The following is a 21,545-nucleotide window of genomic DNA, read 5'->3' as shown; positions in this document are numbered from 1 at the left end:
TCACTCCGTCACCCCTAAGGCCAAGCGGTTTTTTGCCTTCGTATTACATGCACTGCCGAAGCCCATTTCTTCCTCTATATTTTTGGAGTAGGATGTCATTAACCCGAGCTCGTTCCGTCATCCACTCTGCCCGCTTCCTGTCGCTTGACGTTACATCCATCACTTTTATTTCCATAGCTCACTGCGTTGTCCTTAACCTAAGGTGAACCCTTTTCGTTAACCTCCACGTTTATGCTGCATAGGCGAGTACCAGCAACATACAGCTTAACACAATCCCATTCAACTATGTAAGTAGGTAGTTCCAGCCTTCTCTTCATTTTTGCGTTTTTGTTAGCCCGTGCTTGAAATATTTTCTTCCGACAAGCAATTATTGTGTAGGCTGAGAGCACCTTTTTATTGAATATATATTATTATTGTCTGATTGTTTGTTGGTAGTATCTTGGTATGTCATGGGCACTAAATACTTTACGCTTGAATTCATGGTAAATTCAGGCGAACATTGCCGGGAATCAGCAACTAACCCTGTGTTGCACATTAATCTGAACGAAGGGTGAAGCATAAAGCTGTGTAAGGTTTATTATTAAGTCGAGCTTATCTCAAAAGCTGAGAACATTCGAGTCGGAAAAGGCATCAAGCAGAAAAATACACCTGCTGTATCCGAACTAACCTAGGCATATACAAAGTACCTTCGCATGCAGCTTCTTTAGACGTAGTCTTTCTCGCTAAATGATTAACTGTGGGCCTGTCGCACAGCGCATTGCAAACGTCTTCATTTTCTTTAATCCGTTCGTAATCACCACTTATGAACTAAACGTGAACCACGTCGTGAGAGAGGGATGGATGAATGAAAGAATCAAGCTTTTATTCTAAGAGAGGGATGACTCTCCGACGCCTTTGAGCAGTTAGCAGGTATTGGGGTGTTGGTCTAGAATTAACTTCTTTCTGAGTGTTTTCATAGCCATCAGAGCTGCGCGTGGAAAGTCGGTCGGCGTCTCTTCCACAACCCAAAGCGGGCAGCTCCAAGTGCAATATGCCGCGATGCTATGTCGCGATATATCGGACGGGGATAGATCGTATCTGGTGGGCTTGAGTGGTCATGTCCTCATGTGGCCCGGCAGCATTTCTCGCGTTCGTGCAAGTGTGTCCCGGTGTCAGTACAATATGGATGCTTGTTCCAATGTCTGGCATTCCCATCCAGTCAAATCGTGATATCGTTGGCCACTGCGTCCTCTATCGTTGGTGGCCTCCGGTTTTCTGTAGATGTGTACGAGTTACTTAGGATTCGGTTGTGCTTTGCACTTCTACGCTCCGCATTAAGCCCTCTGGTGGTCGAAGTGGCGTTACGGCTCTGCAACAGCTTGATGATTGCTTTAGATTATGATAAGCGCAGCAGAACATGACATGGCATGACATGAGCCGGACATGACAGAGACCAGCACACAGACACTGCACCTGCCCCATCAAAAAATACAAAAGGTTGTTGGGTCTGTTTGCTATACGTAAACTGAGACCTTGTTTTCGGCATATTGATGATGATTATGGATTTTTATGGCGCAAGGGCAGCTATGGCCAAAGAGCGCCATGTCAAAAGGTATTTTTTCTTTTTCTCAAGGTGGGGTCAGAGACCCATTTCCCAAGCATTTCCAGGGGAAAGCTTGTACCCATTGATTCACCGGTGGGTACCCGGCGGCACTGGGGATCGAACCCCGCACCTCCCGCATGCGAGGCGGATGCTCAACCACTTGGCCACCGCTGCGGTCTATGTTTTCGGCATATTGATGTCGGGCTTTCTCGGGCGCGCCGTTGGCTAACTCTGGGCGAGTAAAACCTGTGGTGTGTTTGTGTGGGAGTTCGCGCGGCTCAGGCGATAATGGATGGGAGACCCCCCGAGTGATATGAAGGGGGGCTGGCAGCGGCGCCTGGAGGACGGCGAAGGCCCGAAGATGTTCGGCAGCCACATGCACGCCGCGGTTATGTGCGTGTTCGCGCGGGCGATCGGGCGCCCAAAAAAACAACCGCGTGCACTGGCCGAGGGGGCAGCAGTTGGTACCAGGTACGTGGCTGACGGCCGGGGCGAGATGATGGCCCCTGCGAAATACGCGAGAGAAGGGTGTTGCCTGATAAGAACAAAGTCTGCGCCTGGGAGAGGCGGCACCTCCTTAATGTCTGTCGGATTACGGGAACCGGTGAAGATGCCTTCACAAGGAGCCGGCTGAAGAGAGCAACGGGGAAGCAAGGACGAGAGGGAGCATGCCGGAAAGGAGGACCGGGAGGAGAGGAGAGACGACCGAGAAGAACGGGACAGACGGGTGGTGGATGCTGATACGAGAGGCCGCATCCCGACGGCAGAGTGGTGCCCCCGCAATGGTGAATAAATGTAAATAAATTAGGCACTGTGTAATCGAAATGTTTGGTGTGGTCTGGCTGAATCGGCAGGAGAGGAAAACTAAATAGAGGAAGGAGGAAGGAGCCTGCATGAGTGGCGCAGTCGACATGACCTCCCGACAGGAAGCGGACCGGTCATGGGACTCATCAAAACGGCAACAAAGGACACAGGGCTTAGCAACCATCTCGGGCGTGGACCAGCAGGCCAAGCCATTTTCTACAGTGAAGCAGGTTGGCGTCTTGTGGGTCCTTACGCTGGGCGCTATGACAGTTTTTGGGCATAGTGTGAGTGGAGAGGATAGGAACCAACGATAGAAGGTGGGCAGATGGAGCTGATTGTGAACGCCGAGGTAGCATGCGCCAGCGGAGGGTCAGGGTTTTCTTTCGCCGATAAGATGGCGTTGTTGAAATTGAAACTGAAAATTTCAGAAGCAGTATTGGCAACTGAAAAATTGCGGCATGAGAGAGAAATCAGAGAAGTTGCGGCAGGCGTGAAACAAGATGCGGTGCGTCCGGAGAATGGGGCGGGCTTTGCGAAGAATTTCGAGGTAGGCCGGAAAGCGGTAAAGACAGACCGCAGACTGGAAAGCTCGAGTGGCGACACTGAGGTCGCGGTTGAGAGACAGGACGTAGGTGTTTGTACGGGGAGAACAGGTTCAGGAAGAAGGAGTTCAGGCTGACTGGCATGCAGGTGCTGCTACGCGTGTAGTCCGCCGGACCACCTTGTCCGGGAGTGTCCAGACTTGGGACCGCCACAAACAAGAGCACGGCTAGTGAGGCACCTCGATTTCGCTGAATTGACGCGGCCTCATTCAGCTGTGGTGAAGGCAAATTCGTGTGGTATCCCAGTTGGAGCGCAGAGAATATTCCGAGGAGTATCTGTTTTCGTTTCCAGACAAAGGTTGAACTGATTGGTGGCTTCGAGGAAGAAATACAAACAGGGTGGGCTTATGTGTCTTCGGAATTTTGGGGAGTGCCTGAATGTGTTTCTTGTGACCAGCAGCTGAGACTGCAGTTGCCTGTGCTGCTACGGGCAGGTTAGTGCCAGGTGTAGGGACACTCGTTGCGCCAGATCTGCATGTTGAGTTGTTGGAGGAGAGAGTGGCAGAAGTGGTCGCGCTGATTCGTGGCGGCGACAAAAACACGGAATGTGTGGGCGCAGTTTTGGCTGCGAATGTCACCGTAGTGGATAAGCTCGCCGGTGCAGGCGTTGGAGGAAGGAACGGCCTGAATGAAACTCCTACCGCACGTGATAGGTTTCAGCGTGCACAAATTGGTGACATGATGGTCAGGGGCGCAGGCGAACAAATGAGCGAGGATGTGCGATGGTATGTGCTGCTACGCATTCTCTCAGGAAGCTCTTGAGTGCGGTGAATGTCCGGGCCGACGGTAGCTTCGGCGTTGACAGTGACTTCAGGAATGTGTTTGCCGGGAGCTAGAGACCAATAAGAACTATTTGCGGCTCTTTTTGTTCGACGGCCAGTCGCTCGTCGACTCGTACGGTTCGATGTGCCCCACACAACCTGGGCTCACTCTATCTGAGCCAGAGTTCGCTGTGCCGCCTGATGCCTCCTCAGCCGCCTCAAGGTTTTTCTGCGATGCTACTTTGCTAGATTAAATGATTTTTGAGTCCTGTGCTCGTCGCCAGGGTTCTGTGCTAGTGCGCTGCAGACGGGGAAGGCAGCCTGGCGCATGAGGTAGCAAACCAAGGATTAATAGTGTTTATCACGAGGGTAGGTCTGCGTTCTTTATTTTACCCGGCCAAGAGAAGTCGGCTTGTGCTTGCGGATATGTACAGAGTTCACGAGGGTCCGTAGTCAGCGCCCACCTTAGTTTGATGACTACACGAGATTGTGCGAGGCGCAGCCAAACATCATCGTATAAGTCGCGATGATGTAGCAAAATCTATTGCGCCTTCCCCTCGCAGCACGATTAAACCGCTGTGGCATCGCACAAACAGCCGTGCCTGCTGAAATAGGCGCTCTCACGTTCTCTAAAACCGCTACTGTACCACAAAGTGTACATGCTTCGGCGCCGCAATTCTGCCGTCCCGCTCACAGCGGCGCCTTAGTTCACAGAGTGCCGAAATCCTCAGTATTGATAGTTTAGAGCGCAGCTCTTAGACGCCCGTTCATGGATTCCGCGTTTTAGTAATCGCCTTCGGCACAACAGGCCACCTGGCAACTGTGCCAGGTAGTAGCATAGCAAAACGCCACCTGGCACGGCGAGAGCGGAGGATTTGACAAATGGAAAGTGTTTGGCATAGGAAGATACCGGAAGGTTCCTAGCACCGTATAAAACGCCTCCTGCCAGCGGTGGTAGGTGGCGTGTTAAAAGCTGTGCTGAAATTTCGTATTTACGGTTTTCGTAATCGTCAGTTAATTTTTAGTGTCAAATCACTTTTATGATGCGGAAACTCCGAGGAAGACCTTGCGATATTGTGGTTTTGAGGAGTTTATGCGTTCGTGCCTAGAGAAATAAAAAGAAATGAAACAAATAATGTCGTTACTGGGATTCGAACCCGTGGCGACGCGAACTGATCAGCTTCGCTGGCCAGAGTACGAAAGCAGCAGAGTCTCGCCACAGCCCACCACAACTCAGGTCAAACTGCAACACACTCTCACGCTTTGCATTGCACATCGTCGTCTTCATCAACTTAAATGAGAGGCACGAACAGATCAGATCAACCTAACCTCCCTCAGAGCTTACCCTCAGCCAAATTTCACTGCCAGGCGTGCCGACGACCAAGCACAACAAATCATGATCCAATCGGGATCAACGCAAATTTTCGACGTCTACTCGGTTTAAGTAAATTTAAACTCAGCTGTTTTTCTTTGTCGGTCGGCAGTGAGGCTCCGCGCCCAAAAGGTCTCTTTATCACGTTTCGTGGCAAGGATATCCACGGTAATTTCGCTCAGCGCTTTGAACAGCATGGGGCAAGAAAAGGGGCCCAGATTTCCCCAGGAAACAATCTGCACCAGGGACACAATGAGAAGCAGCATTCGAAAGCCAAAGAGTTAAAAACATGTTATACAGTGGCTGGTCCAATATGTTGGCCAGTCAAACATTCGCCGTCTCCTTGGAGACTCAGCTGCGTAGGAAGCCTGACCTTTGAGCGAGAGAAATAAACAGCTTTAATGTGACAAACAATTAGGCGTCGAGAATATCCTGCGCTATTTCGTCGTTGCCAACTTGCCCGTCAGCTGGTCCAAGTTTAGTCAGGGCCACCACGTAGGGGGGGGGGGGGGGAGGAGGGGAGGGGGCGGTTTATGGGAATGGGGTGATCGGGAGTTGAATTACAATGGGACAAAGAACAGGGAATATTCTAGATTATCATAGGGCTCGACGCTTTTTGGGCGTGCAGGCGAGGATCGGCAGCGGTCAAAACGAGCAGGGGAGATACGTAAGTGAATGCCCTGGCAAATGAGCAGGTGGAAGGAGGTTTCACGACTAGTACTTGAGGCTGGTGCCTTCAAAAACTCATGCAACACGACAGCAAGAAGAAGAAAAGGACGCACAGTGAAATACATATGAGTGCGTTTATTAAATGACAGGGGGGGTTCTGAGTGTGGTGGCTACAGCGTCTCTTCTCCTTTCCCTGGCTTCTTCCTCTTGTCCAGCGCAAGTTCCTTATTAAAAGATGAAAGACCTAGTGCCAAACCTTTTAGTTTTCATTTTAATTGATCAATTGGTCGCAGTCTCCGAAAACGAAAAGGGCAACCGCAATCTAATGAGTAGATACGAAAATATTTAAAGACTTTCTTGGTTTGTATGCACTGCCTGAAAGTACGAGTACTACACATAGTTTTCTGCAGTCGCAATGTAGAGCACGGATTAGGCCACATGTGTTTAATTATAACAGACCGGCAACGAGACACGAGTACTGATTATCCTAGAAAAGGCTCAAGAAGTGAGCTTAAAATTTATTCATGCCCAGTTTTGTTTGGTAGGAATGCGCGATTTTTATTAAAAAATTGTGCACCTGACTAGGCAAGCTTGGTTACTAATTCTTATTTTGCAGCTTTACGTGTATGCAGGCGGACGATGGGATGTGGTGTGATGAGCTTAGGATGAGGAAATCGCCAGTAATCTAAATGGCTCTCTGAAGTGCGCCCTTGAAACGACATCAACGCCAGAGCTGCAGTGGCATGATGTTGTAGCATATCCTTACCATCGACGGGCCTAGCGCCAGAACCCGTGCATGAGAGCAGTGTAAATGCCAATTCAGTGAGCTTGTAGATGTTAATATGCTTGATGAACATTTCTTCTGCTCTTTCATTATTGAATCAATAGAGTACACGTAGTTTCGCTCTTTTTCCGTGCCACGTCTTATTGTGCACTACATATTTCCATGAGTTTTACACTGTAGATGTTATACGAGTGACGCTTGCCCAGGTTAAAAAATTTGAGTGCCATTTTTATCAGTTTTTGGCTAATTGAAGAATATGCAAATTCCGAACTGACATGACTGCTTGGTGTCGCTCTTCTTTTTGTAGTTGGAGTCTGGTGCACGCATGGAAAATATGTCGACCTAGTGATAAATTCATCGTTCATTTTCTCCATCTGCCAAAAGCTTATTGCACAATTGCGTGGAAGGGATTTTGGCGGTGAAGTGAGTACTAGATACGGTAAGATAATAAACTTGTTGTCGTGAAAATGCTTATCATTCGCGTAAAGAGTGCCTTTTGTTGTTCCTGGCTCTATTATTTTTCACGCACACTCCTGCAAGGAACAACTGCGGGAGGGAAGAGAGTCGGAACAGTTATATGTAGAAGTAACGTTTTCGAAGCTGGAGAATTTAATCAGCATGCGTGTATCTGATTTAATTTACGCACGAAATTGTTTAGAGGTGATTTTTTTCTACTTCAGCTCTTAAACCAGGTTTTCGCAGCCAGGCAAGAGGTAAATATTATCAGTTTGTCCCCAGATATTTTCTTGAAAACGAACAAGTGAAACGAACAAGTAGGTGCGAAATTTATCGTTAGCAGTGGCTCATTTGCTGTTTTATTTTTTCTTTGCCCGTAGACGAGGTGCATATTTAAGTGATTTATCGGTGTTAAATCGATAGGCTTGAAGGTAATTATAACAGTCAAATTTGAAACAGCCGCTCTCAAAATGTAGCTCGGAATTTAAATCACAGCTCGGGAAACACTTTTAATATCTAGTATTATGTGCCGAAGGGTGCAGCTACATCCAGTTGATTATTTATTTTTTTGAGAAGCTCCTTATGGGAGCCTACTGGAAAAAGCTTATTTTTACAGCAGAACTTGAAATATTTAGTGAGTCTTCAGCTGGACATGCTATGGCATAATTTTAATATGCTTGCGAAAAAGCCACTGGAATTGGTAATGTTTTCAAAAATCCAAGCAATATCGAAGGTGCAGTGCTACGACATCAAAATAAAAGCAATACTGCCAACTATAGGTACCCACAAAAAAGGAAGACGAACGCAGATTCACAAGTGCTCGGACTGTTTCAGAGCGCGGCCTGTTGACGATAAGGTTCCAGGCATCTGGCCAGTAGTAGTAGTAGTAGTAGTAGCTAAAGAGGTCACTATCACCATCCGACTCCTCCAGCGTCGGCGAAGACGCGACCAGCCCGTGCACGTTTCCAGTCTCTTGTGCCTCGCGCTAACTTTCTGCTGTCGACAAGTCTGGGCCAAGTTCGTTTTATCTTCGCTCAGGATTGCAACACGAACTGGTTCCAAGACGCGGCATATGCGTACCAGCGTGGTAGCAGCCAGAACAGTTCTCATTAAGCTGCCAGCGACGGCGTGGCATATTAGTCACATTACGGGAGGGTGAGTGGACGCAGCCGACTTATAGCGCCGTGCTTTTTTATGCGGTGGCAGTGATTGGAAATATGCTACGGGTCGAACACGGGACAAAGGCTCTAGGAGTGCAGCACAGAAAAGTGCTGACAAGAGGGGCATAATGTCATATTGCGATATTTCTAAAAGCACAATGTGCACAAGCCATCGCGTGAGAATCGAGTTTACTATTGGTGTAGTCGCGATTTTATTTCTTAATGTGTGCACTAGTCCCTTGCAAGATAACCGCTGTGGCGGCAGCAACTAAACCAGCACTTTCCTGTCATTATGAGCATAATAACGGTGCTCACAGATGTTCTGTGTTTTAAAATCACAGTGAACTCATGTATAAACCGCCTAAGCATCAGCGAACGCTACACATTCGGAAGAGTTCATGCTTGTTCAAGGCTTATAACAACAACAAAAAATGATCAAGGCGGGTGCCAAGATTGGTCCAAGAGGAATTTCTAAGAAGTTCATAATGCAGACAAGTTTTACAGCATAAATAAAACGCACACAGAAGAAAAGGAACAAACAAGACAGGACTGTGCTTGACTTCCAACTGATTTTATTTGAAAAAGCTCGACACTTAAATAAATTCAGTTATCATGACGTGAAACCTAATGAAAATCATCCAAAAAAGCCATTTCTTTCTCCAGCAATGACAGTGAAGGCGTGCTGACGCAATTGTCGCCAGCTTTCCTAATTAAAAGGCTTGGATAATTTCGCACCTAAGATGGTTTCCCAAGCAACCCAAACAATCCAGTGCATGATGATCGAGCCACAGAATCCAAGATTCTGTAATGTGGATGGCTTTCGGCCGCCGCTGACGGCGATGACGCAAACCTGAGGGTCTGAGGAACGAAGCACCGCGGACGCTCCAAAAATTTCCTAATTAAAGACCTGATTACAAAAATAATTCGACCGGCTTGCACAAACCTTCCAAACCGCACGACCGCGCTCGGCGCTCTTTACTTTGTGAGCTCGCTTTGCGCATGCCTTTCACCGCTGTATATCGACAAATCTCTAAGCTGGAGTTTAAGCTGTTGTTTCCTCTCTTACTGGGCGCTGCGGTCTAAGCAAAATCTAGTTTACAAGGTGTGAATTACAATATGAGGCAATGTTTACCAACGTATGCCTGTATTTATACAATTCTGGCGGCTTATTGCAACACGATAGACAACATATGCCATGATATACATATGTCTTATAAGCAGCCGTTACTGGTAGGACAATATTGACTAACGCATCCCAAGATGTGCGCTGCACTGCTACCCATCGCAAAAGATGGGAAAATATTGGGCAGCGCAGCCAAGTGCATATACATCGTTCGGAAGCCGTCCCAATTTCTAGGGCGATATTGACCAACTTATACCAAAATTTGTCTGATGTTGACAGGCCATAACAACTGGCATGACAATATTGACAATTGTATGCCATATTGGCATGCCACTCTTGGAAGTCACCGCAACTGCCCAGAAGATATTTTCCAGCGTATGCCAAGTTCTACGCAATGTGGGAAGGCTGTTCTTCATGGCTAGCCATGGTTGTACATTCTTTGCCGATATATGCCAATGTTCGGGGATAAAGAAAGCGACCGGGCAATTGATGTCAGTGTTCTAGAATGTCATCGCCATTATTGATAAGGCATTGGCAAGAGCAGGCCATCGAAAAACCACGATCTGCCAGCTATTTCCTAATATCGAGCCAATCCGATGTGCTGCCTCGTTACAGACCCTAATGTTGTCATTTGAATCTTTTCTGCATAGTGCATCGCCTAAATTTTCTAAACTTACTGTAGACCAGCAGAGCCAACTAACGTCTGTATTTATAAAGCGTAAATACACTGGCGAAGCTATTGCATGGAGCCCAGCTGATTGGCAAGATCATAAAGAGGAAGGAGGTCATGAACAAAAATAAAGCTGGCTCAGAGAGCTGGTTTCCAATGTTCTATCATTGGCGGCTTTGCAGTGGGAGTTTATATAAAAAAAAGGCCGGCACCATCTTAAAGACGTTGAAGTAAGGAGCGTTAGCTGCTTGATTTACTAGAAATGATATTGCCGCATGCAAGAAGACGCCAAAGATGAAGACTTGGTCTACGAGCGCGAGGCAAGAAGAAGAAGCGGAAGTGCGCAGGGACTTTTTCTGGTTAACCAGTAAACCGTTTTACCTTCAGCTCTCCTCTGGGTTCTACCGAGTCCTGACACTGGTGAAGGTGCGGGGTATGGATCGCAAACGGCTGCCGCGCTGTCAACTGGATGAGACTTGTGGTATGGTGCAGACGGTGACAGAGCATGCCGAAGCTCTTTCCTAACGGCTGCTGCGACGGCCTCTGGTGTCTGAACGCTCGTAGCAGTAATTCACTGCAGCTGCTCAAGGACAATTTCTCGAATGAGGTCTCGATTTTGCCACTATTCTCAAAGGTAGTAGAGAAAGCTATTAACATCAGATTGATTAATCCTTTAAATACACACAGCTTGCTATCTGAGTGTCAATATTGATTCCAGAAAAGCAAATCCACTGAGTCAGCACTGTTAAAAATCCGAGATAAAATTGTCAATAATATTGAGCAACAACTTTACACCATAGGTATATTTTTAGACTTTAAGAAAGCATTTGATTCCATAAAACATGACATTTTGTATACCAAATTACCTCATTAAGGTATAAGAGGCCTCCCGCTTAAACTGATCCGCAGTTACGTAAAAAATCGTAAACAATATGTAACTATCAACAGTATCGTCTCAGACACCGGAGCAATAAAATTCGGTGTCCCTCAAGGCTCCATTTTCGGCCCTGTAATTTTTCTCTTATACGTCAATGACATAGTCTCACTTTCCAAAACCCAAGATATTATTCTCTATGCGGATGACACAAATGTTTTCTTTTCTGCTGATGATTTAACATCCCTGTGCGTAACCGCAAATCTGTGGCTTCAAAATCTGTCTCAGTGGCTTCATGCTAATCAACTTAATTTAAACGTGAAAAACAAAATATATTTTATTTGTTCCTAAATATAGTCGGACCAATCTTGCGCATGCACTGAAATTTAACCTGCAAACGTTAGAAAGAGTATCCTAGCATAAATCCTGAGGGGTCAATTTTCATGAAAACCTTCTCTGGTCCAACCATGTGAATTCAGTACAAAGCAGTATTGCTCAAATTAGGGATGCTAAATAGAATTCAAGCTTACCTTCCAAAGAACCTAAAATGTCAGCTATATTTCGCCTTAATCCATTCACGGTTGACTTATTGCCTACTTGTTTGGGGTGTAACTTCAAAATCAAACCTTAATAAATTATATCTGAAGCAAAAGAAAGGTTTAAGATTTATTCATGGCCTATCGTCTTATCAACACGTCTCTGAATTTTTTGAAAAAGATGGTATATTGAAACTTGAAGCCTTGTACTACCAGCGGCTTTCCGAAGCTATCTATCTGGAGGTGAAAGGAAATAGCGAACTTTTTCTTTCTACTTACACAAATAATTTACCTTATTACACGTTCAGACACAACTCCTTCTTTAAGCCTTTAATTAGAACGAATTATGGTATGCAATTGCTTAACTGGCCAATTCCTAACTGCTTGAATCTTTTCCCGCCTTTAATCGAAATCATTAATGGTTGTTCTTCCCTGATTTCCTTCAGGAAAACGGGGAAAATTTATTTTCTACATAACTTGTAAGTATACCTACAGGATTTGGTCAATGACTCTGCGTACGAATAGCATATCATAATGCAGTGTTGTCCTGTGTTTTTATCATTTCCCACTACGTGAATTTATGCCCTCTGATTGATTCTATATTTTACTATTGAACTCATTCTGTCAATTTATTTTGTGCTTAGGCTACAAAACTGTATAATTTGACTACTTAGTACTGGCTTCAATCCTGTTTTTTACTAATTTCCTCTGTAATCGACAGATTGCCTCTGTTCATATGCAAGTTTGCCTTATTTTCATTTCTATGTGTGTGCTGTTTATGCTGCAAGTTTTTGTAGGGACATTGGCCCAGTCAGGCGTTCATTGCTATCGCCTTTTGCCTCTGTCCCTTGGCACTACTTCTGTACTGTCTTAAGCACAATAAACAACAACAAGAGTGTTCCCATTGGTTGCAGTGAGTGCCACCGTAGTCGGTGGAATACCGGTGAAGGGTCGGTCGTACTGGCGGCACCGTTCTTGGAGGGCTCGCTCTATAGCTGTAGGGTCCTTGACGAACTCACTGACGGTTTGAGGTAAGTTGCGCACCAAGCCGGCAAACACCTGCTCCTTGACGCCATGCATGAGATGTCGGAGCTTCCTTTGCTCAGTCATATCAGGGTCGGCACGACGAAAAAGTCGAGCCATGTCTTCCGCAAACATAGCTACGCTTTCATTTGGCTTCTGGACGCGCACTTCAAGCAGGCGCAGCGCATTCTCTCGTCGATCAGTAGTGGCAAAAGTGTCCACCAGCTGGCGGCGGAAGTCATTCCATGTTGTCAAGCTGGCCTCGTGGTTTTCATACCAAGTTCTAGCAGTATCCTGAAGTGCAAAATAAACATTGCAAAGCTTCTGGTCCGCTCTCCACTGATTGAACTTGGCCACTCGTTAAAACTGGTCGAGCCAGTCTTCCACATCTTCAAACGCGTTCCCGCGGAAGCACTCCGGTACCTTGGTGTTGTGAACAGTCACCGACGTAGGGGTGGGAGGTGCCATGGCTTGGAAGACCCGGCGAACTTTGACGTTTGAAGAGTCGCCCGGTAGATGGTTGTACTCCGGGGAAAGGCCTAGACGTCGGCGGCTAGCGCGATGGACAGGCGTGTCGATGTTCGGGACTCGCTGTGGACTGACGGAAGGAGTCCTGTGCAACCCAGCACCTCCACCAGTGTCTAACTCGCTACGCGGAGACAAAGGCTCTGCCCAGGGGTACCGCCACCGAAGCAGCTCGGTTCTTCGTTGAGAACATTGTCTTCAGGCATGGCGCTCCGGCACTCATTATACTTGACCGAGGAACTGCCTTTACGGCCGAGCTTTTGGAAACCATTCTCCGCCTCAGCGGTACCAGTCATCGTAAAGCCCTATCACCCCCAAACCAATGGATTGACGGAACGCCTCAATGAGACAATCGCAGACATGCTCTGTATGTACAGTACTCACGGATTGAAATAGGACATTCGGAGCGCTAGCCTTGCAGTGCCACGCAGGCATGTGGTAAACCACAGGCCGGCTCATTGGCTACTGGAAGGAACAATTCTGCTTTATAGATGTTCTCCCTCTCGCGCCATACCACAATGCACCACCTTGGTTCCATGAGCGTCTACGGGCGGCGCTCCATGAAGCGACGGCCACGCGCTCCGAATGTCCTATTTCAATCCGTGAGTACTGTACGTGGACGTAGAACACAAGAATTGGGACGAAATTCTTCCCTATGTCACGTTCGCCTACAATACGGCACAACAAGACACCACTCGCATGACGCCTTTCAGCCTTCTGCATGGCCGACCAGTGACAGCTATGCTAGATGCCATGCTGCTCCCGAATGCCGACAGCGACGATGTCGATCAGGACGCCGAGGATTTCACACAGCGCGCAGAGGAAGCTCGCCAACTAGCGCGTGTGCGCATCAGAACTCAGCAGGAGGCTGACGCACGACGCTACAATCTTCGCCACAGACACGTCATGTATGAACCTGGCGACAAAGTGTGGGTCTGGACGCCTATTCGCCGTCGTGGACTCTCCGAAAAATTATTACGGCGGTACTTCGGGCTTTATGTTGTGCTGCGACGTTTAACCGACGTCACGTATGAGGTGGTGCCGGACGGGTTATCGACATCCAAGCGACGCCAGCAACAAGTCGACGTCGTCCATGTTGTACGTATGAAGCCGTACTACTTGGACCGATCTTGACCTTCTATTTCCTTTTGTTACCATCGAGACGATGCTTCCTGAGGAGGAGGGCAAATGCCACATGCAAGAAGACGCCAAAGATGAAGACTTGGTCTACGAGCGCGAGGCAAGAAGAAGAAGCGGAAGTGCGCAGGGACTTTTTCTGGTTAACCAGTAAACCGTTTTACCTTCAGCTCTCCTCGGGGTTCACCGAGTCCTGACAATATGAATGTGATTAAAGGGAGGTTTCGGCTGCCCAGCGTTCATGGAAGTATACGAGTATGTCTGATCTCTTGGCCTTATTTCCCAGATCTTCTTCGGCCACGGCGTAAGCTGTCGATGGTTTGGGATCATCCATGTCCTCCTTCAAACACACTGTGGTAGTGAACGTATCGGCGAAAGGAGCGCATCTGAACGGAGCTCCCGAGGGAGATGGCTCATTCGGGATGGATGGATGGAACATAAAAGTGTGCCCTTGAAACGGGGTGGATTGCCACCACGCTCGGCTACGCGTGCACGCACGCCGCCTAGCGGAGCGATCGACGCCTAGCGCCCTATATCAGGGAAATTACGACGCACGTCTACTCGTTGTCAAGTTGGACTCCCTCAAGATATGCCCCAAACGGAATTCGCTTCGTTTGTGGGGTCAAGGTTGGACCTATAATTCGGCTTGCGGTGCGATGTGGTAACGCTTCAATTAGTCATTGTATGTATACAAGGTTTACCTATTATTTAATTGTGGTTTTATTTATATACCACAAACCATGCGTTTTATTTTCCTACCAAATTCGGTACACAACTGCCCCTGCATAGTTGCCCCCTGTTGTCGGAATATATATATATATATATATATATATATATATAGCGGAACTAACGCATAGACATGCATCGGCCCCATAACGGGACAGTTTTTGAGTGGAGGGTGAGAGGGAAAAGAATGCGAGAGAAAAACCATTTGTAATAACCGCCACCTTGGATTCGAGAAACCGAAACTATGCCGTCATTTTGTCCCCTGACGTCATATTCACGTAGTTCCGCCTCTATCCACCAGATTGGACTGTGACGTAATCATTTGCATGCGACAGGTGTTTTTGCAAAATGCTATTGTATATGGCGCTGCAAGTATGAGTGCGAGATGTGCTGTTCTCTAGTTGCCACAGATGGCGCTGTGATCTGAGGGTGGTAGCAGACCTCACGAAATCTCGAAACGTGGTGAGTAGTTGCTGCTTCAGATTGGGCAATGATCTCAAGGTGGTAGCAGACCCCACGAAATCTCGAAATGTGATGAGTAAGAGGTCACGCTCTTAAAATACTATTCGCCAGTTGTTTAGTAGAGCTCAAATGGCTCACTCTAGACGGCCAGGCTTCATGAGGAAGCGGCGGTCAGCTAAGACAAGCATCCCGAAGTGTACTAGGTTTGAAATTGCTTTTCACTTTTTTATTGTCACAATCTGTCTTCATGCAGGCAACACTTCTTTGTTGATTTCGGTTTATTACGATCTGAATCGCAAAAATAACAGCGTGTTAGTATTAGGGCCTCTTGAACAAAAATGAAACAAAACTAATCGGTCGACGTTCCTTACCAGCTGCCCAGCGAGCACTTAAGATGACGTGCGAAAGACGTACATTTTAAACCGAAGCTTTCTTAGAAGTCAAAGCCAGCGACCATGGCGCCGTACTGGTGGAGGAAGCCTTCTCGAGGAACAGTAGTGACAGCCTTGGCGCAATTGATTAGTATTGCATTGCCAGGGAAAAGTCGCTACCATGCGAAAATGATTCACGCTCATATGCGCCGCTTTTTACTCCGATCATATCGTTCCACTGCCACATATTTAATACCGCGAGTTGGACTTTCACAATCCGGAGTGTGATTTCAATTAGGCTTTTGATGTGAGCTAAGCGAATTGCTTGCGGCTAAAGCGCCCTAGAAACGTTTTTCGTTGACTGATAGTATTTGGCTCGTACTACTTAAACTAGTATTCAATCGGTTTTTGTCCTGCTCATAGCAGCCTGGTCTTTTACGGCGTATGGCCTTATGTAACAGTTCTTTAGCAAAGAATCAGTTAAGAATTTTTGCACATATGTGTGCAAAACTATAATCTTTTACCATACTAAGTACGGGCTGCGGAAAATGGCCCATACAGCATACACAGGATGGAAAACACAATGTACTGTAAAAAACACAGCTGGTTCCTGACGTTCCGCCCGCAGGGGCATCTGTAACAGGCAGATGGTGTGTTGCGACACCACGGGTTTCTGAGCCCATGTGGGCTGTGCTCATCGACGTCGAGCATTGCGTAGCGTTTGGCCATGCCCGAGAAAAAGTGGGTCCTGGTCGTTGAGTGTTTGGATCTTTAACGCCCCTTGGTAGAGCCAACACACCCATTTGTCTCCGGCTTTACGTGGACCGCACAGTGCTAATCCGACCGAGTGAAATCGGCGGTCGCCTTTTTATATCCTCTCCCTAATTTTTACTTTCCTTTCTCGTTTCTCAAAGCGTTCTTGTCCCCTCTTCTTTTCTCTATTTGTAGAGCTTCATAGTGGGTGTTTGTCACTATGGTCCGAAACGACTAAAATGGTTCATTTTCCCACAATAAAAAAAGCCGAATGGCATCTGAAAAGAGGTCGCAGTGATGTATCGCATCATGTTATAGTTGAAAAGAGGACAGCTTCCCTTGCTTTCATCTGATTTATAGTAATATGGCTTATAAACCAACCCTTCAGATTTCACCATTCCTCCTAGCTAAATTCTTTATCACATATCAGGCCGCGGGAATAAAATGCCCAAAATCTCTAGTGGTGATCTCATATAAGTCCGCGGCAATCACGAATGAAAAATATTGTACAACTTTAAGTCTTTGTTTCTACATTGCAGCAAATGTAATCCAACAAAAGTTTATCAGCATTGCTCGGGGCGTTATTTCTGAGAATATTTTAATACTCACAACGACGAAAAAATCATGTAAAGATTCAAAGAGCGAACTGCTAATAATGTCAAGAGAATCAAAATACTGTGGGACAAAAAGGAACTCTTACAGAAAGCACTCCATCCTTACCTTCACCTCCAATATTTTGCCTAAGTCCAAATATTCGTTAAAGAAAAGTTGAAATGAGACCGTTCATTCCCAACCCATGCCACTGCTTGAAAGGTCAAAAATACGGCCATGGCTCTCCGAACTGCCGTGGGCAGTCAACTTGTGCAAAATGCGCCGCAAACACCATCATTCAGATAAATGTAAGGCGAACCGCGTTGCGGCAACTGCGATGGTGAGCACCCCGCGTGCTCACGGTCGTTGCAGTCTTAGAAAAATAGAAAAAAAAATAAATGTAAATACTTAATGATTAAGAGAACACCACCTGCCGTAAAACGAAAAACCACAGTTAAGACGATATTATACTCAGATGTGTTGCTATGAGGCGAACTGTCACACCGGCCTGCAGTACCTGCTCAGAGCACATGCGTTGAGAAAGGACTGCCTATGCCCTTCACCGAAGCAGCTAGTGCTGCTGTGCCGTCTAAAGAAAGAGCCTTATAGACATCAGCATCAGAAAGCTCTAAGGCTTCTCTATGTGAGAAATTTGAAAACATGCGCATCTAGCCTTTTCAAAGGCTCCCAGTAAGCCTGAAGATGCAATGGATGTAACACCAAGTACCTATACGAACTCGCATAACAAGTCTACAACTAATGTTTAGCCTGAATCCTGCACTTGTAACCGAAAAGCAATAATATGTGGCACTTGCTGTTCAGTAGAACTGGAGGAGCCTAGTAAATCGATATAGCAGATATCCTCAGCTGAATCTCTCCTGCAGCTTTATGCTTACAAGACTTAGGCCCGCAGAATGTGCACGTTCTTAAAATATTTGAAGTATTTTGTCGCAAACAGGAGCACGCAAGAATGCTGTCAGACGACGTCGCTGTCTTCGTACAAAGTGGTATTGCCACTTATGAAATCCAAATGAAAACAAAACTAGAGCAGTGGCGGTTACAGCTCTTAGCTTGAACGCCATCACTGTATGCTTTGTTTTTCTGCTAAACAGCACGAAAATAGCAGGACGTCTTAATGCACACTCGCCGCTATAGAAAAGCCAAAAGACACTGTAGGCCAAGTCATGCAAACTTTTACGTTATCCAATAACAGCTGCCTTGTAAATACTCCTAAACATATATGCTTCTCTACATCGTCAAGCAAAATGAGCTGCCAGGGTTTAGGTTTTGTCCTCCAAACGCCTTTATTAATATTGCCACGTGCCTAGCGCCGCGCGACAGCCTTGTTTGGTGCCGACGACGACGAAGCGATTGTTGTGGGCACGAGCGGCGCGCTGGTGCTGGTCTCTGTGACTCTGTGATCGGAACGGCAAGCCGACCTTATTCTCTGGTCCTCGGCAACGTGTACCTTCCCTGTGTCTTCAGTCGTGACACTGGTGGAGGTGCGGGGTATCGATCCCTTCTCCTGCGGACGATCCTACGCGGCCGCCTCTCGTGACCACTCCTGTTCATCGTACCAGCCGACGGCTCCGAGGCTTGCCCCCCGAGGCCTTCGCTCTTGACGAAGAGACCCTAGCTGTGGCAACGACACCGCCCGCCCGTACCATGACTGTCCCTTCCACCCCCTCGTCCTGTCTCATCCTTCAGACCCCACGCACCCCTAAACCATTTCACGGTGAGCAGTTTGAAGACGCCGAGGACTGGCTAGCTCACTACGAAAGGGTCGCGACGTTTAACGGCTGGGACGACGCTGCGAAAATGCGGAACGTCTACTTCAGCCTTGAAGACGCTGCTCGGACATGGTTCGAGAATCGCGAGGCCACATTCTCTACGTGGCTGGCCTTCCGAAGCCAGCTCCTCGGTACGTACGCCAACAGTGACCGCCGAGAGAATGCCGACCGTGCCCTAACCTCTCGAGTTCAGTGTCAGAACGAAGGGGTCGCAATGTACGTTGAACACGTCACGCGCCTTTGCCATCGCGCCGACCCGTCCATGAGTGAGGAGAAGAAGGTGCGGCACCTGATGCACGGCGTCAAAGAACAGCTTTTTTCCGGCCTCGTGCGGAACCCGCCAACCACAGTCGCGGCGTGTCTGGCTGAAGCTGTGACCATGGAGAAACTGCTACAGCAGCGATGCAGCCAGTACGGTCGGCCGCTGAATTCCATCTCCACACTGCCGCCGTCTGACCGAACCGACTACAATCCCGGGCAAGATATGAGCTCCCTTCACGACCTCATTCGCACCGTGGTTCGCGAGGAGTTCCAGCAACTTCATGGATCATTTACTCCTGGTGCAGCTTCCCTGGCCAGCATCATCCGTGAGGAGGTCCAGAACGCACTCACGCCACCTACAAGTACAGTCGTTCCACCACCACCCCCGGGCCCCACCCAGCGGATGACTTATGCTGATGTCACACGCCGCCCAGCCCTGCTACCTACCTCTTCGCCTTACACGCAACCTCAGGCCGCAGTGCACGCTGCGGAACCGCTGCCCCTTTGGGCAGATCGGCGCCAGGCGCCCCGGAAGACTGATCTCTGGTGCGCTCCAGATAACCGCCCTCTCTGCTACCACTGTGGCGAAGCAGGTCACCTCTACCGGCAGTGCCCTTATCGTCAGATGGGCCTTAGAGGATTTTCCCCCGACAGCCCTCGTCCACGGCCTGGTCAGCGTCCTCAGGACATCGCCGAGTACGTCACCCGCCAGCGTAGTCTGCCACATTCTCCTCGTCGCGAGTCGCGCTCGCCTTCGCCTCGTCGCTCTTCGCCTTCTGGGCCACGGTATACCGCTGGACGCCATGGTTCCTCGAGCCCTCATCGGGAAAACTAGCTCCGGTGACCTTTGGGGGCGAGGCCGCCGCACACCGATTCGCCGTAAAGCTTCCACCGCCGCACCGCTCAATTCGCCCCGACGTCGAACGCCGAATTCCTGTCCAGTTTTTGCCGCACAGACCAGATCGCCCCGACGTCGTGCGCATCGCCGACCAGTTATCACCGCCGTGTCGCTTAAATTGTCCCGACGACGACCACCCAACCGCCGTCCAGCTTCCGCCGCCACACCGCTCACTTCACTCCGAACCGACGTCGACAGGCCCTGGTCTTGGCCGGGTCTCCCTGGACATCCCTATTATCGTCGACACGAAGGAGGTCAGCGCTTTAGTTGATACGGGAGCCGATTATTCTATCCTTAGCGGGCGGCTTACAAGGACACTGAAAAAGGTGGTGACGCCATGGAACGGACCAGACATATGGACGGCAGGCGGACATGTGGTTGCACCACTGGGTATGTGTACAGGCCGGGTTACGGTGCGAGGCTGCACATTTGTTGCGACTTTTCTTGTTCTACGCGAATGCTCTCGTGATGTTATTCTTGGCATCGACTTCCTTCGTGAGCACGGTGCCACTATAGATCTACCGAACCGCTTGGTGATGTTTTCCGCCAAACTGGCCACTGAAAGGCATGAGTACCGCGGGTCCCACTCCACGCTGCGAGTCGCCGATGATAGCCTCACAGTGCCACCACGTGCCAGCATCCTCGCCAGAGTTACTTGTGAGGAGCCACATCACGGCGTCCGGGTTGTTGAGCCTAATGTCTCCCTCTCACTTGCCTTGGGAGTTTCTGTGGCAAGAGGTCTTTGTTTCCTTCGTGGAAGAGAGACGGAGGTGCTTGTCACCAATTTCTCCAATGAACATCGACATCTGTTCCGTGGCACTGTCATCGCTTACGTCGACCATCTGCACGAAGTCGCCGAATGTTTTGCTTCAGAGGACGCTACGCCTAGCACCGAACCGGATGATGCCGTACACGCTGTCGACATCAATTCTAGCCTTTCCTCCGTTGAAAAGAGGCAACTCCAAGATCTATTGCTGGAGTTTCGTGTGTGATTCACGTCTTCATCTAAAGTGCAGCAAACGTCGGTCATTAAACACCGGATTATCACGCATGAAGGCACTCGACCCATCCATCAGCAGCCCTATCGTGTGTCTCCTCGGGAGAGAGACGCTATCCAACAGCAAGTCAAGGAGATGCTCGCCGATGGCGTCATTCAACCTTCAAGCAGCCCATGGTCGTCGCCTGTAGTCCTCGTTAAAAAGAAAGACGGAACACTTCGTTTCTGCGTTGACTATCGGAAACTTAACAGTATGACAAAGAAGGACGTCTATCCGCTGCCACGGATTGACGACTCTCTCGACCGACTTCGCCGAGCCAAGTACTTCTCCTCCATTGACCTCAGGAGTGGTTATTGGCAAATTGAAGTTGATGAGAGGGACCGTGAAAAAACTGCCTTCGTAACACCAGATGGGCTCTATGAATTCCGCGTCCTCCCATTCGGGCTCTGCTGTGCTCCTGCCACCTTCCAGCGGATGATGGACACTGTGCTCACAGGTCTTAAGTGGCAGACATGCCTTGTTTATCTCGACGACGTAATAATTTTTTCACCGACGTTCACAGAACACCTGCGCCGCCTGAGAACTGTTCTCGAAGCTGTCCGGTCTGCCAACCTTTC

General features: G+C 48.3%; 1 protein-coding gene across 1 annotated transcript in view; it reads left to right on the top strand.

Moving 5' to 3' along the window:
- Nucleotides 1-21,545, top strand: part of LOC144108594 (uncharacterized) — a 109,761-nt gene that overhangs the window by 21,143 nt on the left and 67,073 nt on the right. The window contains exon 5 of the mRNA XM_077641792.1: nt 6,882-7,013. Within this exon, the coding sequence (XP_077497918.1) occupies nt 6,882-7,013 (132 nt within the window). The remainder of the gene's footprint in view (nt 1-6,881; nt 7,014-21,545) is intronic.

This window comes from Amblyomma americanum, chromosome 10, assembly GCF_052857255.1.
Source record: "Amblyomma americanum isolate KBUSLIRL-KWMA chromosome 10, ASM5285725v1, whole genome shotgun sequence".
Lineage (NCBI taxonomy): Eukaryota > Metazoa > Arthropoda > Arachnida > Ixodida > Ixodidae > Amblyomma > Amblyomma americanum.
The sequence above is the reverse complement of the archived record's forward strand: the minus strand, read 5'-3'. Positions and strand labels throughout refer to the sequence as shown.